The sequence below is a fragment of the Prunus avium genome, chromosome 7 (assembly GCF_965620075.1).
Source record: "Prunus avium chromosome 7, drPruAviu1.hap1.1, whole genome shotgun sequence".
Classification (NCBI taxonomy): Eukaryota; Viridiplantae; Streptophyta; class Magnoliopsida; order Rosales; family Rosaceae; genus Prunus; species Prunus avium.
This window is the reverse complement of record NC_142290.1, coordinates 24,532,580-24,550,118: the sequence shown is the minus strand read 5'-3', so window position 1 is coordinate 24,550,118 and position 17,539 is coordinate 24,532,580. Positions and strand designations below refer to the sequence as shown.

Below are 17,539 nucleotides of genomic sequence, written 5' to 3'. Positions count from 1 at the left end.
CAAATAGAGCAGACTTTGTTGGGAGAGGTCTCCGCTTTGCGCCCGACAGTACCTCGAAGGTTAGTCCCCGCAATCGCGCTGGGAATACCTTGGTTTTCACCAAAAAAAAAATTAATGTGCATGGTCTTTGCCCCCTTTTTAATAAAAATAAAAAATAAAAAATTGTGTGAATGAACGTGCGCAGATTTTTGTGTCCAAAATCTTATCTAATGACGGCACTTGATTGATTATGTTTAGCACTAACACTCAAAATAAGTATCTACACGTTTCTGTGCTCGAAGTGAAGTTTCATCACCAAAGATTATAAATGTGGCTCATTGAACCGGACCAGACGTGTTCGAATTATTCTATGGACCTAACTCCCCGACCTTATTTGTTGTGGTTGGGTCTATTTGTGCTCACCCGATCAAAACACTTGGATGAAGTTGCCATGAAACTCCCCCATCTGGGGATAAGCTAACCGGACAAGGACCAGTTGGGACTTAGTCACAGACTACTCTCCTAAAGGAGAAAACTTAACTATATCGGGGATACTAGTATGACGCTCTCCCACGCCAATCACCCATTGCCATGTGTTTTAATTTTCCAACATGATAATGTATGATAGGTTTGGGATACTGCCACGGTAACATCCCTGTTGCATGTAAGCTCTTTTGCCCCTAAACCCACTTCATAAGCCAATTGTTACCAATTGTTACAATATGGTTGAGTTGGTAAGGTTCGTTCTCTTCGCTATCCAGACCTAAGTTCGAGTTCAGCTGCTGACAATTCTCTTGGTGAGTAATTTGTAAAAATCAAAAAAGGACTTAAGACTCCCTCTGTAAATCCTCAAAGAGACTTTGATATGCCCTAATTCTGGGATGGGGTAGCCTCCCTTCCCCCTAAATTTTTTATTTAAAAAAAAAGAAAAAAGGCTTTAAGAAAGTTACGCAAATTTGAGACATGTAAAACAAATATTAACAAACAAATAAAAAGGATATTTTTAAGTCTAGCCAGAAATGAGAGGCAAGACTTGGCGTATGGGACTTTCTGAAAAGACCTTCTGATGTATAGTATTTGTGAAAAGTTGGGAAAGCAAATATAATATATAGGAAGGATGCACCAACTCGGATTTTGTTTAGATACATTTTTGTTTTTAGGGTATACTGCCGAATTGCCCCCTGAACTTGTACATAATTATCAATTTACCCCATAATCTTTTTTTTAGCGAATAAAGGGCTCGAATTAAATTTTATTATCAATTTTCCCCTTGCCGTCCAAATTCTCAACATTTCATCCAATCTTCAGTTAAATGATTAAAAATAATTTTTGTTTTTTTTTAAAAATTTAAATAAAAAAAAAAGGAGAAAGAGAAAAAGAAAAAAAAACCCTCCCCACAACCATCACCTTTCTTCCCCACCATCGCCATCACACCTCTCCTCATCACCACAGCCAGCCAGGGACGGAGCCAGAAAAAAAACCCTCCGCACAGCCATCACCTTTATTTCTCTCTCTTTACCCAACCCCTGGCAGCCACAACCACCCTCACCTCAATCTCTTTACCCAACCTCTCAAAATTTTCACTCTCCTGCTTCCCCACACAGAGTGACAGGCAAGCCCTCAACGGCCCTAAATCAATAGTAGAAGAATTGAATGAACCTCAAGAAACCCTAACATTTCTGGCCGTACAGCTCCACCACTGAGCCCCAAAGATGCAAGACCTCGTAGACTTGTTACGCGAGTCCCTTGTGCTTCGGACCCAGCGCCGGGACGACGGAGGAGGAGGAGGAGGAGGAGGGTTCGGTGACCTGGTCGGGAAGATCGGCTCCATCATTCGAAAATCGCAAATCGGGTTGTTCTCCAAGTCTCCGATTCGTGCTCTTCCTCCGGCTGCTTCGAAAGATGACGCGCAGCCGATTCGGTGGCACAAGGGCGAGTTGATTGGGTCCGGTGCGTTCGTTCGAGTCTATATGGGGATGAATCTTGACTCCGAAGAGCTAATAGCCGTGAAACAGGTCTGCCTAATACTTAATTTCGCGATTGGATTTGGTGTTTTGATGTTTTGGTACTGATTTTGTGCTTGTTATAGGTGTAAGGGCAGATAGATCGATAGAGAGGGCAGAGAGAAAGAGAGAGGGAGTCGTAGGGAGAGAGGGAAGAATAGGGTTTGGTTGCAGAGAGAGAGAGAGAGGCAATAGTTGCATAGAGAGAGAAGAAAGGGCGGGTGGGTCCCACCCCTATGTTTATTAAAATGATTTTTTTTCATTTTATATGTCATACTATTTTATTTTACAGTATTTAATTATTTTTAATATATGAAATGACCAATTTGCCCTCATATTTAACGGCAAATTGGATGAAATGTTGATGATTTAGATGGCAGGGGGAACATTGATAATAAAATTTAATTTGAGCCCTTAATTCGCTAAAAAAAAAAGATCAGGGGGTAAATTGATAGTTATGTACAAGTTCAGGGGGCAATTCGGCAATATACCCTTGTTTTTATCTCTTTATCACTTTATCCATTACGACAAAGCTCTACATCGAAAGTTGTTTGATTGACTAGTCTGCATTATCAAAATTCAAATGTATTTTGTTACATCTTTCTCTTTCTTGCAAATCACAGTTTGACGCATATATGCAAATTATTATTAAAATTTTCATAAAAAAATTTATGAACACATGTTAAACTGTAATCGATAGAGTTCCAGTATGCTCCCTTTTTTTATTTCAATTACTTAATATTCTTTTTGGCTTCGTCTCCCACATTTTCTCTCTCTCTTGATTGAAAGAATACGTGACAAGTCATCTGTCATGATCAATACAGCAGCAGCCAACATGCATGCTACAATCTGTTGTGCCGACAAGCATGCTACAATCTTTTTTTCATGTTCATGAAAATAAAAAAGAATGAAAAAATAAGAAAGAAAAAAAGAATATTAATCAGCATGCAATTTGAGCACGTGGAGTATGGGATGAGATGGGATGACTATAGGCTCTAATTAATTAAGCAAATAATTATACATCAGCGGCGTGTTCAACCTTTTGCTATGTGGTGTTGACTTAGATATCGGGGCAGGGAATATTGTGCTCAATTGTTTGCGATGAATGTTGTGATTCAAAAGAGTATATAAATTTTAGTAATTTAATTGAGTAGTTAAATAATATCATATTCAAGTGATTTTTTTATAGAAGTGATTTTTGAATGAATATATACAAAATAGACTATTTGACTTATTGAAATATAATACGGAGTGGAACTTATAAGGGTGTTCCTCAAATAAGCTTATTTGAGAGATTCCTCAACTATGGGCGGAGCCCATGAAAGCTCATAGTGGTCAAGTGACCCTTCTCATGTTTAGCATATTTGATCTTTTTACATGTTTGTACTTGGTTTTTTTATACAGTATTTCTGAAATTTGACCCTTCTCACCATCTTACTTTGCAAAAACTACAAAAATAAAGATGAAAACTTTTGTCTCCCATGTCCCTAACTTATGCTACTTTCCCTTTTAATTATTTCTTTATTTGTAATAACTTAATAATTATTAACCTAATTACCTAAAACTAAAGCATGACACTTACCCTAAAAAAAAACTCAAAAGCATGACAATTCAAATTGAAGATGGACAACCTATGCCTTGTTCTAAATATTTTGGAATGATATGGAAATTAATACAAAGGATTTTATTATCACATGAATTTTTATTTTTATTTTGTGTTAATCTTGTTATTTGAGGTTGACCCCTCTTGATAGATTTTCTGTCTCCGCCATTGCCCTCAACGAAAGCTCTCTCTCTCTCTCTCCCTTAATTGTGTATTTGAGTATATTATATTTCCAAAATCCAAACCAACTGTCTTTTAGATATTCCTTCAAAGAACATATGCAAAACACCATTTGACCACTCAATTAATTGAGGAATCCCTTAGTAGAAGGGGGTTGTGTGTGTGTGTATATAGTGTGGGAACTGAAAGATACAAAGCTAAGATGAAGACACAAGTAATTTGGTAAAACTGATAAATCACCACAAAAAAGAGAACAAACATCTAAGGAAGAACACAAGAATCTACAGATGTTTGATTATGTGTTTATGCACTCTCTAGTGATCTCTCAATTCACTAGAATAATATGAATAACTTTGATTTACAATCAAACTCCCTTAGCCCCTATGCAAAACCCTAGTTCTCTATTTTTTCTCACCCTTACTCAATCTTTTGGTGCCTCTCTTGTACTCTCGTACAACTTTATTTAACCCTCATAAAATCCTATTTATAGTACTTAGGTTACAATTATACCTGAAGTAGGAAACTAAAAGTCTAAAAAATAATAGATAAACCACCTTCCGATAAAGCGGGAAAATTGATAATCGATCGGTCGGCTAACTACTAGTCACTCGATTTGCGACAAATTGTGACTGGTTGGCAGTGGCGGACCTGTGCAGGCGCAAGGAGGCGCGCCCGCACCTCCGGTCGCTGGAAATCGCCATTACAGGTGCTGGAGTTGCACCTCTGCTTCAGACCAGCGATGCACATGAGGTGTTCGACGAAATGCGCAAGTGACTGGGCCATTGTCAATGGCCAAGGTGAGACCCAATTCATCCGCCTCTGATTCTCTATCGTTTGGTTTAGCCCTTATTTTCTCTCTATATGCTTGCGTTTGCTTGATGGGTTTGTGTTTGAGTAATGGTTTTGGTGTTTGTTTTTGGGTTTCATGCAGAAGAACAACAGCAATGGCGTCGAGAACAAGAACAAGAACAACGACGGGGGTGAGAAGAAGAAGGACGGCCCCAGCTCCTCTAAGATTGTCAAATGGGTCAAATCTTCTCAAGGTAAAATCATTCAACCCCAGTTTATCAGATTTCCTTCAAATTTTATCTTCAGAGATTCTGATCTCTCTTTACTCCTCATGAAATTGTCTTCTTTTTATTTTCTCTATTTTGGTGCATGGAAAAAGTAATATTCCAAAGGAATTTGATTCAGATTATGCTCTGTTTCTACTTTATGGGTTGAATCTCATCCACAATTAGATTCAATTATTATTATTATTTTGTTTCATTTCTTGGATGGTTTTTAAGTTGTGTGTATTATATATGCAACACAGGCGCTGAGTCGGTGAAATCTGCGGGCCAAGCGAACAAGCTGACGGTGGTCGGAAAAGTGGACCCCACAAAGCTGAGAGACGAGCTGGCCACCAAAACAAAGAGTAAGGTCAACCTCGTCTCTCCCCAGCCCCAAAAGGACAACAAAGTCAACAAAGACGACGCAACAATTGTAGGTTAATTGTATGTTATTTTTTTAATTAATTATGAATAACATTAGTATTGATTAAATGATAAGGATGTTTCTTTTTTTTCTTTTTTTTTTTAAATTTTTTTTATTGAGCTCTTAGCTTTTAAAAATTGCACCTCCGCTGAAAAATTCCTCGGTCCGCCGCTGCTGGTTGGTCTACTCTGACTGGCTGCCTTGTTGCTGCTCCAAAAACTACGCTCTCAGTATTAAAGGCCGGTCCTCATATTCCAGTTGTTTTTCCTACTTCAAAACTTGAATCCAAAATGACGAGCAACTACGACAATCTCCACCTTTGCGAACCATCACCCAATAAGTATGGTTGTTGCACATTCTATGACCTCTTTAACCTATTGAAAGCTGTCCTAACATTCTTCACGAAATTTCACCTTGGGAAGAGACCATTTCCCTTAACTCGCCTCAAGAGAGGAAAGAATAGCACGAAGGTTAAAGTTCACCGGGATGAGTTACTTATTTGGACAAATTCTCTATTTGTCGGGAAAGATATAATTTCTTTGTAGTGAGGACCGGTCCGGTTCTTGGAATTTAAAACCCATTTTTAATCGATTTATTTCAGTCCCTTTCAGCCGGTTGTGGATAGTTCTTGTTCGGTCAAAATCCCAACCCTAAGATTTTTGTAACTATCTTAGTTAGTGGATGCGTTTGTACCTATCATATCTTGTCCAACCAAAATGGAGCACAATAACTTGTGCGCTCATAATAATATTTAGAAAATAAATAAATAAATTTGCATCAAAATTATTGATTTTCCTTCTTAGGAAATAAAAAATAAAATAAATGATGGACTTGGAGGCATGATGTGCATGCCTTTCTTTCCCTATCAGAAAGATGTTAACGTTTTGCCTTGTCCTCCCTCTGTTGTGCCTGCATGCAACAGATGACCCGGCTGGCTTAGCAATCAGAATTGACTGGCGTACCAGCACTGTGCTTGCTGGATAGGGATAAGAATATAAGAAAGTGACAATTAGCCAATGTTTATATGCAAACCTACCAAGACAAATCCAAATTTTCAAAAAATATCCCTGAGGGACATAGGCATCGGTTTTCATTAATAAGATGTGATATTCATATTTATTGTAGTCGTTTTCTTACGTGTTTTTTTGTTTGGTTTGAAAAATAAAAAGAAATAGGCAAAATACGAGATACCAGACACAATAAATGCGTAAATGACTTGAGTTTATATATTTGGACACGATAAATATGCCTGAACCCTAAACCCTTTGCAACCCTACCAAAACTTCAACAAAATGTTTTCAGCCACAAGAAAGAAACAGGCGAACTATAATACTGCAGAGCTCAGCCAGAAAATGCTTCTGAAAATTGCATGGTAGTTTATAGCTGTCACAGGATTAGAGAGAAGGAAGATCAAATTAAATACGCATGGTTGCTTTCTTCGTACCATTCGAATTAAAGGGAGAATGCTATGTAGCAGCTGGCTACATGAGACAGACTAGTGGCTGGCGATGTGCACCATATGTGCACGAGAAAATCGGACGTACACAGGACACATGTCAGCAGGCTGTGGTTTGTGACATTAAATGACCAATATTGTATTTTTCTATATATATATATATATATATTTTTTCTCTTTTGTGACATTAAGGGACCACTTCGTTACTGTAAGAGTATCTCCAACCGATATGTCAAAAGTGCCACATAAACATTTAACGGCTAAAAATAAAATCTCACATAACTCCAACCGAATTGTCAAAACTGATGTAGAATGAAGGCTGGAGGTTCAGCTGTTACTTTTGACATCCCGAAAGCAAGATGTCAAATGAATATTTTATTATTTTGGCTTAATATCACAAAACATCCCTAAGGTTTATGAAACTATCAGATTGCATCCTTAATATTTTTTTTTGTCATTCGTGGTCCTGAAGGTTAGTATGTGTGATCACAAATGGTCCATGCCGTTAGGTTCCGTCACAAACTCCATTAGTTTGCTGACGTGACATATATATAATATCCATGAGGTTCACGCACCTATCACTAATGGTCCCTGCGAAATTTTTTAATTTTTTAATTTTAATATATATATATATATATATATATTGTATTTTAAATACATGTGACATATATTATTGGAGATGTGGGCTCCATATATATGCCACATCAACAAACTAATGGAGTTTTTAAAAAAATAATTTAAAATTCATAAAATTTAAAAATGAAAAAAACCAAGGGTTTAGGGTTCATAAATGGTCCTCAAGGTTAAAATCCTTCTATAAATGGTTTTTTCATTTTTAAATTTTATGAATTTTAAATTATTTTTTTAAAACTTCATTAGTTTGTTGATGTGGCATATATGTGGCGCCCACATCTTCAAAAATATAGTGTAATGTGTATTTAAAATACAATATATATTTTTAAATAATTTTTTTTTTAAAACCAAAATTTTATGAATTTTAAATGAAAAAATAAAAAAATTTCGTAGAGACCATTTGTGATAGGTGCATGAACCTAGGGATGTTTTGTGATATATATATATATATATGCCACGTCAGCAAACTAACGAAGTTTTTGACTGAACCTAACGGTAGGGACCATTTGTGATCACACAAATTAACCTTGAGGACTACGAATGACACAAAAAAATATTAAAGATGCAATTTGATAGTTTTGTAACCTGAGAGACGTTTTGTGATATTAAGCCTATTATTTTTTAAAGACAGCTGGCTGTTACTTTCATTCATTATTTTCCTTTTTTATTTTTTTCTTCTTTATCTTGAATGATTTGATTGTTACAATAATTATTTATTTGACATATCGAGTGGAGTGTAAAACTGTGTAAATGTCAAATTGCCACACTAGCTATCAAATTTAAATTTGATGTTTGGTATTTGACATCTCCCTTGGAGATGCTCTAATGGCCCTTTGTGGTTAGTGACTTTTTTTAACTGAATTATGAATGCAATCCTAGAATTTCTCAACAACAAAAAAAGGAGAAAGAGAGGTTGGTGAAACATTTAAACTACCAAAAAGTATCATTAGACCATCTTCAATGGAGCTAACAATTTAAAAACATCAAATTTTGTGTTTGATGGATTAGAGCATCTACAATCATGCTCCTTATTTTTGAGTTAAAGTTTAGCTAAAAATACTATAAAGCAAGTAACTCCCTATAAAATTTTAACTCCAACCGAAATCCCTAATTTAGGAGATCATAAATGCTTTCATTCCTTTTTAATTTAACATAAAAGCTCATTCTCTATATAAACTAATAACAAAAATTTAATTAACATTAAACAAATGTTTAAAATAATAATATTAAAGTAAAGTAGCATTTAATTATAGGGAGTCACTAGGAGTCATTTCTCTCTCCTCAAATTTAGGAGCTCCTAGACTTCTCCCTATTTTAGGAGGTAGATACAGAGCATGGGTGAAGTTGTATTTTTCTAATTCTTCCCTAAAATTTATTTAAGGAGGTAATTTAGAGAGTCCATAGTTGATAATTTAATATCTTTGCCTAAATCTCCTTCCATCTGATGTGTTCAATAATGGAGTTATTTTATTTATTGGATAAAAATTGCATCCAACAATCAAACTGATTGAAGCCAAAGCTCTAATACCAACTGCTGCAATGACACTTTGAGCCAAAGCTTTAATTCAATATTCAAAATTGTCTACTTAGAGCATATGTAATGGTGAGGGTCATTTCAATAAATTGAACTTTTGAGTTGCAGTGGTAAAGTTCAATTCATTTCAGAGATCAATAGTTCAATTCAGAGGTTAATAAAATGAACTCTGAAATGAAATTCATTTCAAAAAGCTGGCACACCATAATAACTCTACAGCCTCTCTCTTATTGACACATGAATAACATTACTTTTTAGTTAGTGTAAACTAGCCGTTACTTTTTTTTTTCAAAGCAACTAGCTGTTTCTAATTTATTTCACTGTTTAAAAAAACAAACATCTAGTTATTATATATACTAGCCATTGCTAATTTATTTCACTTTTGAAAAACACAAATGAGTAGTTCCCTTTTCAAACGGCTAATTATTTACCTATAAATACATATATAGCAAACAACTCTCCCAAAACTTCCTACACCCACAAAAAAAATTGTTTATGTTGAAATTTTATTTTTCAATAAAAAATGAGCAACCCAAGGGAACTCATTTAACTAGGGAGCAAGAAAAATTACTGTGCACAGCCTATGTTGAAATTTCGCAAGATCCGATTGTAGTTACCGACCAACATTTAGATGATCTTTGGGTTCGCAAGAAAATTTTGTTATTAATTATATATATATATTAAAAATTGTTCTCTTTTTAAAGATTTATTTAAAACCATTTTAATTGTATAATTCTTACGTAATTAATTTTATTTTATTCAATTATTTAAAAAAATATAGTTTTTAATTTATAAGCTATTGAACTGCCCCACTGCAAGTGAAACTGTACTTCAATTCAATAGCTACAAAAAAGTTCAATAAATTGAATTATTAAACTGAACTGTTGAGCAACCATTGTAGATGCTCTTATACAAGCAGGAGATAACACTTGCATTGAACCAACGAAAACCTATTTATTATAAATAATTATATCATGAACCTAGATAATACTTTGCATATCTTAACCCAAAAAATCTATTCCAAATGAATGTCCTTCCTTTTTTTTTCTTATTGGTTCATGTTGGTAAATACTATGTGTTTGCATCACACTTCCTTGCAGGGGCGGCCTTGGCATGGTGCAAGTGGCGCCACTACACAAGGCCTCCGATTTTTTAGGGCCCCGATTTTTTTTTCTTTATATTATATATATTAATATTATAAAATTTTTATATATACTCAAGCGTGCAACATATTGACACAAAAGTGTATTTGGTGGAGATGGTTCTAGTGCATATCCCTTGGTACAAGGCCTAGGTTTTAGTCTTAGTGATGTTATTCTATTCGTATTTTTATTCTTTTTTCATTATAACAATAAAATTTTAAATAGTTTTTAAAAAATAGAAGTACGTGAAAAATGAAGGGGAAAGATCCAACTAAACTAACAACAGTGTATATCACATCCATATGATTTCTCCCAAAAAAAAGTACTTTCTTCCACTCAAAACAAAACCAAAACAAAAATTCATGCCTTCTTCTTTCTCTTGAACTCTTATTTTTTTACCGAACATTTATGAATTCATCAAATGAAAATATTAAAAAATTTACGAATTTGATTTGTGATTGTTATTACATGCTAATTGATGATGAATTTTAGTTATAAAAAATTTATTTTATAACATTAAGTAATGGCAATTTTTTTTAAAGTATTTTCATATTAGATTATGTGAGGGCTCCAGTTAAAGTTTCGCATAGGGCCCTCAAAATCTCAGAACCGGCCCTACTTCCTTGGTATCTGATTTTCCAATTTTCCTTCAAGTGTGACAACTAAATTTTTCTATAACGTACGGAATGTTAGGATCCCTAGGATAATATTCTTTTTAGGTTATCTTTTGTTTTAATATATATATATATATATATATAAAGGTTTTTTTTATCGAAATGGTTCCTAATTATTGCTTGAGTTTTATTTCGGTTCATGAATTAAATTTTTTTATTTTAATAGTCCTCCAACTCTGCATTTAGTACTAAAACGGTCCCATCTTTAAAGTATATTAATATTGCTGTTAAATTGAGAAGTAAAACCATCCATATGAATTAAAATATTAATACAATAATTAAAAATTAAAAGAAACTATTAAAAAATTTAGAAAATAAAATAAATTGAAAAAATTGAATCGCGCGAAGACAAAAAGGGGATTGATGCCGCACAACTTTCCTATTTTTCTTCCTAAATTCGACTTGTGATACTTTTTCCTGCAGCCATGGGGTTTTGATCACTATATTAGCCATGACAATTTCCTCCAATAGGTAGGCAAATCAGCTAGGTTGGTGGCTAGGGTTTTTGGTGAGGGCTGTTAATGGAGGCGGGAAAGACGGGTGACGAGGGAACTAGATTTTTTTGGGTGGTAAAGAGTCCAATTTACCCTTAAAATTGGAGCATGTGCCATCCACATAATTCAATTTAACGAAAAATGTTATGGAAGGACCAATTTGATACTAAATGGAGAGTTGGAGGACGATTGAAATTAAAATTTTAGTTCGTGGACGAAAATGAAACTCGAGCAATAATTAGGGGACCATTTTGGTTAAAAACGCTACATATAATAACGATTACACTTTGAAAAAACAAAGCCAAATTGGACAACATTTAGTTCTTTAACTGTGATAAAATAAATAGACAAAAGAAATATTTCTTTTAAACAATGAAAATAATCATGATAGTAATCAAATGGTGGCTAGACGAGTTCCGGTTTGGCTCATTTTTTGCAAGGGTATTCTTTGAATGATGACATGAAAATGAATAGTTCATATCATACGATGATATTATGGAATGGGTGCAAACAAGTGCTTAGCGCCGCATTAACTTACTAATCAGTTAGGATAGGGCTTCAATTGGACAAAACTAGATGTCAAAACGGTTTTTGATTTATCTAATTTTTTGCAAGGACGATCTATGAATGGAGACTTGAAAACAGACAGTTTGGATTGTTAGAAAAAAAAATCGTAGAGGACCTTAAAGGGTGTCCCTCAAATAAAATTATTTAGGGGATCACTCAATAGACCGTTACAAGAACTGAAAAAAAACGAATTAAACACCAACACAGTAGACCTATAAAGCCTTATATGAGAAAAACTCATAGTCCTTTGACCGCCCACGAACTGCAAAAACACACCAAGAACGGAAACCTAGGAGCACACAGAGGAAGAGTAGAAAACAATAATGCCCCTCAAAAACACCCCAACTCAACTCAGAACCTAACAAAGAAACTCCAATGACCAAACATTGGTCTTCGGGCAACGCAGAGCAGAGACGAGCTGCAAAGGAGCAACATAACAATGGAAAAGGAAGGCAAAACATACGCTAAAACCGAAGATGAAACCCCTTAAAGGGCACACCACCACATCCCAACAACTACCACCAGCGTCACTGTGGGAACATATATTTCGCCGGCCAATAAGAAGACGACACGTGGAAAAGGAATATTCATTAGGTCAAACTAATTACCCTAATTATATTATATTTAATTAGGGAAATTATCTTTGATTTAAGATAGGAATATCTCCCAAAATCAAGGAACCAATTTCCACCAAATCTCTTGGAGTAATTCCTATCATCTTTTTGGGGAAGAATAATCCCAACTAAATAAGGATTATTCTCCCAAAACCCTAGCACACAAGGAGACTATAAATACATATCTACACAAGACATTCAAGATTTTTCTAAATTTTGAAACTCACATTCAAAACCCTAGAAAAATCCTCTCTCTCTCTCTCTCTCCTTGCCATCGCTTCTCCCTCACCCTCTCTCTCACATGGCTAAGCGCCACCACACACAACTAAGGCCACCCAGCTCTCCCCGTGAGAGAAAACTCCATCTATTTTAGCTATTGTCATATCTTTATTAAGATCCAATTGAACTAACTTAGCATCGGAGGGCCTTTGGCCAACACCCCCCCTGGGTGTGGTCTATTTACTCATATTTATTTCGCAGGGATCGAGAAAGAGAGAAAAGAAAGATCGAAGGTCGAGGAATCAACCCACGAATATTCCATGTGCGGTATTTTGATCAAACCGTCGCTGCTGTTGCTTTCGAAAAAGAGACAAAATATCAGCCACCAGGTATCACAACTCTCCCAAAGAAAGACCAAATCCAGAGTTACTACTGTTGCCGCCACCTAGAGAGAGACAACACCAGCTACTTAGAACACTGCAAAAACAACCAAACAAAACAAACACATAAACAAACCTAGATCCGAACAGATTGAGGCTAAAAACCCAAGATCCAAGTAGATATGGGGAGGAGAAGAGGAAGGGAAGAGAAGAGAGGGGCCAGCAAGAGCCCCCAGGAAAGTGGAAAGAGAAGGAGAGAGGATGAGAGGAAGGGAAACAAATGGGAGAAGAGGAGAGGAAGGGAGAAGATGGGTAGAGGGGAGGAGGGGCAGTGGCTACCTCCCCCTAGCTTAAGAAGAGTTGGTTGTCGGCTAGGAGAAAGAGGGAGGGTTTCTAGGGTTTTTTCACCCTACGCTATGATAACCACTTTTTTCTATTTAATTATACATATTTGACCAATCAATTAAATGGTAGTTATTTTGGTTTCTTGAACATTGTGTTAGTCTATTTATTGGAAATAACTAAATGTCTTAATGATTTTTAATTTATTTAATTTATTATAAGGATGATCTTTGAATTGCCTTAAAAAATAAACAGACAGATCGTTAAAATAAAATTTATAATAGGCCTCAAGAAATCTATCAAATAAATTATTTGAGTTATACCTTATTCCTTAATAAAAAGGGACAGTGGTAGAACGACGAACAAAATGCAAAAGCACCAATTTCGAACAAGTGAAACAAGCCATTCAGAAAAGCACAAGTTGCCAATTCGACAAATCTTAAAACCACTATAAAAAATAGAAGGGGATATGCATCAATCAAGAGCTCTTGGCTTTACGGCGGCCTTATTCTAGGCCTACATGTCGAATTTTCTTACATGTACATAATCAATTGTGTACATACATATATGTTTATCTTTTTATAATCTGTTTTATGATGAGAAAAGTACATAATTTTATACAACCAGTTGTATGTAAGAGTATTTTAAATAGTGAGTGGACAAGCTATAATGTTAGTTAAGTCAGTTGGTCAATGAAGCGCGTCTGACCCCTTCAATGCTCTTTACAATATTACTTTGTCCAAATAAAAATTAGTGGGTGGACATGAACTCAGCTGTCCCGTCTAGTTTTATAGTCATAAATGACTGAAAATTCGAGGGGTCCCTCGAGTTCGACTTGCATTAGCCTAAAATTCTTACATTTCCCTTTATTTTTTGGTCGAAAAATTCTTACATTTCCTAGACCCATCGAATGGAACTCAACTTATACTTAGAGCTCTACTTGGCACCGAAGAAAACCATGCACAACCTCCCCAGACCACGATTAAATCATTCTCTAGCAATATGCAACTACTCAAATAACCAAAAACAAACCACAATTTCAGAAATTTGAAGATCTGAAGAAAACGACAAGGCCAGAGGTGGCAAAGGTGGCAAAGGTGGCAAAGTTGGCAACGGATCTCGCAAAAGAAGGGTTGGTATATGTACGTATCTTTCTTGATGGCACTGTTGTTGAGTATTTAATAAAAGAGAAATAATGACCTTTCTAAAGTAAGAAATGAGAAAGGCCCAAAAAGAGCAAAACCATGTTCATGCCATCTCATGCTTACATCACTGACAATGACCCATTTGGCTGTTTCCTCTAAATCGAGTATACTTCTTAATCTGTTTTTATTTTTATTTTTTATGTATTATACAAGTGATATTGAGGGGACTATGATTCAAATACAAGATTTTGTGTGGAAATGGTAACTATTCTTAATCACTTAAGTTACAAGCAGCTTGTTGTTTCTAATCTTTTTTTATTTTTAAATTTAAGGTTATAATTACAAAACCTATGTGTTTTAACCTTTTTCACAAGGAGTCCCAATTTTGGTTTTATATAAACACCCCAAACTCCCCCTACAAATTCAAATCAAACCTCATCATATTGGCCTATAGCAACCCTTTGGATAATTCAAAGTCTCATATTTCATAATTCAGTGATGGCTCACCACCAAAACAACCAAAACAACACCCCAAATGGCTTTAACCAATCCCAAGTTGTAGTGGTCATGGTGCCCTTGCCAGCACAAGGCCACCTCAACCAACTCCTCCACTTCTCCCGCCTCATCTCCGCCCACGACATCCCCGTCCACTTTGTGGGCTCCCCTACCCACAACCGCCAAGCGAAGCTCCGAGTCCACGGTTGGGATCAAGCCTCGGTCTCCAACAACGTCAAATTCCACGACTTCCAAATCCCTCCTTTCCCCTCCCCTCCTCCCAACCCCAATGCAACAAACAAGTTCCCCTCTCATCTCCAACCCTCCTTCGAAGCCACCACGCATCTCCGCCAGCCCATGGCGGATCTCCTACGCCAACTGTCACACAAAGCAAGAAGAGTCATCGTCATCCATGACTCCATGATGGCCTCAGTCATCCAAGATGTTGCTTCCATACCAAATGGAGAGTCGTACACTTTCCACACTGTGTCTGCCTTTGCGTTATTTTTGTACCTGTGTGAAGCGATCGGACGGCAAGCAATGCTCAAGGAGCTACACGTTGAGATCCCAGATGACACCCCATCTCTTGAAGGCTGCTTCACCAATGAGTTCTTGGATTTCATTGCTGCACAATATGAGTGCCAAAAGCTGAACAACGCAGGGAACATTTACAACACTAGTAGGACTATTGAAGGACCTTACATGGATTTTCTGAATAGGATTGGAGATCACCAGAAGCATTGGGCTCTTGGGCCATTCAACCCAAGTACAATATTGAAATCTGGTAATTCAAATGGTGGCAGGAGGCACATGTGTTTGGATTGGTTGGATAAACAAGCACCAAACTCAGTGATCTATGTGTCTTTTGGAACAACCACAGCCATGAAAGATGAGCAAATTGCAGAGCTGGCAATTGGGTTGGAGCAAAGCAACCAAAAGTTCATTTGGGTACTGAGGGATGCTGATAAAGGTGACCTTTTCAGCAACGAAGAGGAGAGAAGAGCTGAGCTGCCACAAGGGTATGAAGAGAGAGTCCAAGGAAGGGGCTTGGTGGTGAGAGATTGGGCCCCACAGTTGGAAATCCTGGCCCACAAATCAACTGGAGGGTTTGTAAGCCACTGTGGCTGGAACTCATGCATGGAGAGCATCACCATGGGGGTGCCCATAGCAGCTTGGCCAATGCACTCAGACCAACCAAGGAACACAGTTTTGATCACAAGGCTGCTTAGGGTTGGTGTTGTGATGAGGGATTGGGCCCACAGGGATGAGATTTTGACATCACTGAGTGTTAAAAATGGTGTGGAGAAATTTATGGGATCTAAAGAAGGGGATGAGATTAGGAAGAGGGCGGCGGATTTGGGTGCTGCCGTCCGGCGGTCCATGGTTGAAGGTGGAGCTTCTCACATGGAATTTTCTTCTTTCATTGATCATATCGCCAGATACTAGTTAAGCAAGTTAATCTATTTTATTTTATTTTTTCTGTAAAATGTAATTACTATGGAGCTTTGTAGTCCTGGTATTTAAGAATCAGATTTTCACCCTCCTCGATTCAAGTCTTTAGTGTTTTTGCACTAAAAACACGAAAATTTAATATGCAATAGGCAAAAAAGAAGGAAAAAAAATATAGAAATATGCAATACCACACACTTTATCAAAAAGTTTCAAGCTATATTTAAGAATCAGAATTCGACTCTCACCCTCCTTCATTCAAGTCTTTAGTGTATTTTGTACTAAAAAGAAGAAAACAGATATGCAATACCCCACGCTTAATACATGTGTACTGGGTATAGCTTTTGCACCAACTGAGATCACTTTCAACCTCTGGCCAAAGGGAAAAAGATCACTTTTAGCCGAATTAATATGGACCTTTATTTCGTCCAAAAAAAAACAGTATGGACCATTATTTGAACAATATAGCCGCTTTTCAGAAATGGTTGCTGCACTTCCTTGTCTACTAATAAAAAGCAAATGAGAGGTACTTTTCGAATTGGAAATCGTGGGAATCCTTGGATACCATTTTCTCACAATTACCAGCAAAAAACATTTCTCTGCAAATAAAACAACAATAATACTTTAGACATTAACAAATTAAACCATCATGTTGGGGTCGAAAATATTGGTGTCTATTAGCATTACTTAACGTTTGACTCTTTCCACCCAACACTTGATACATTTTGTCAATTCCACCTTCGTAGTAATCGACTATAAGACATAAAAGTTATACATAAATTGTTATTTTTATTTTTAGAATAACTCATTAAGTTAGCTAAAACTATTCTCTATCCACACTTCATAGCCATCGTAATCCTTTCATCAAACACCCACATACTCAAGGTACACTAAACCATTTTGAAAGAAAGCTAAGAGTATTAGGGAGTTTCACTAAAACACCCAAAATGGGGGCTGAAATTATAAAAAAACCCAACACCCAAAACACTTTATAAACACACCCAAAACCCATCATTACACACACTCAAAACCCATTTATAAACACACCCAAAAAATATACAATTGTTGATTTTGGGGTTGATTTTGGGTGTGTTTCTATGTTTAAATAGTGTGTGGGTTTTTTTATAAATACATGTCTAGGATTGGGTTTATTT

At 36.2% G+C, this 17,539-nt stretch overlaps 2 protein-coding genes across 2 annotated transcripts; both read left to right on the top strand.

The window, feature by feature from the left end:
- Positions 1-4,410: 4,410 nt before the first annotated feature.
- Positions 4,411-5,259, top strand: LOC148293206 (heavy metal-associated isoprenylated plant protein 3-like). The gene is made up of 3 exons (XM_088244622.1): positions 4,411-4,562; positions 4,697-4,808; positions 5,081-5,259. Exons 1-3 carry the CDS (start codon positions 4,554-4,556, stop codon positions 5,257-5,259), a joined length of 300 nt encoding a protein of 99 aa, XP_088100748.1. The 5' UTR covers positions 4,411-4,553.
- A 9,588-nt stretch (positions 5,260-14,847) lies between these two features.
- On the top strand, positions 14,848-16,489 carry LOC110767554 (zeatin O-glucosyltransferase-like). Its single transcript, XM_021971132.2, has one exon. The coding sequence runs from the start codon at positions 14,940-14,942 to the stop codon at positions 16,380-16,382; it is 1,443 nt and encodes a 480-aa protein (XP_021826824.1). The 5' UTR covers positions 14,848-14,939; the 3' UTR covers positions 16,383-16,489.
- Positions 16,490-17,539: the final 1,050 nt, after the last annotated feature.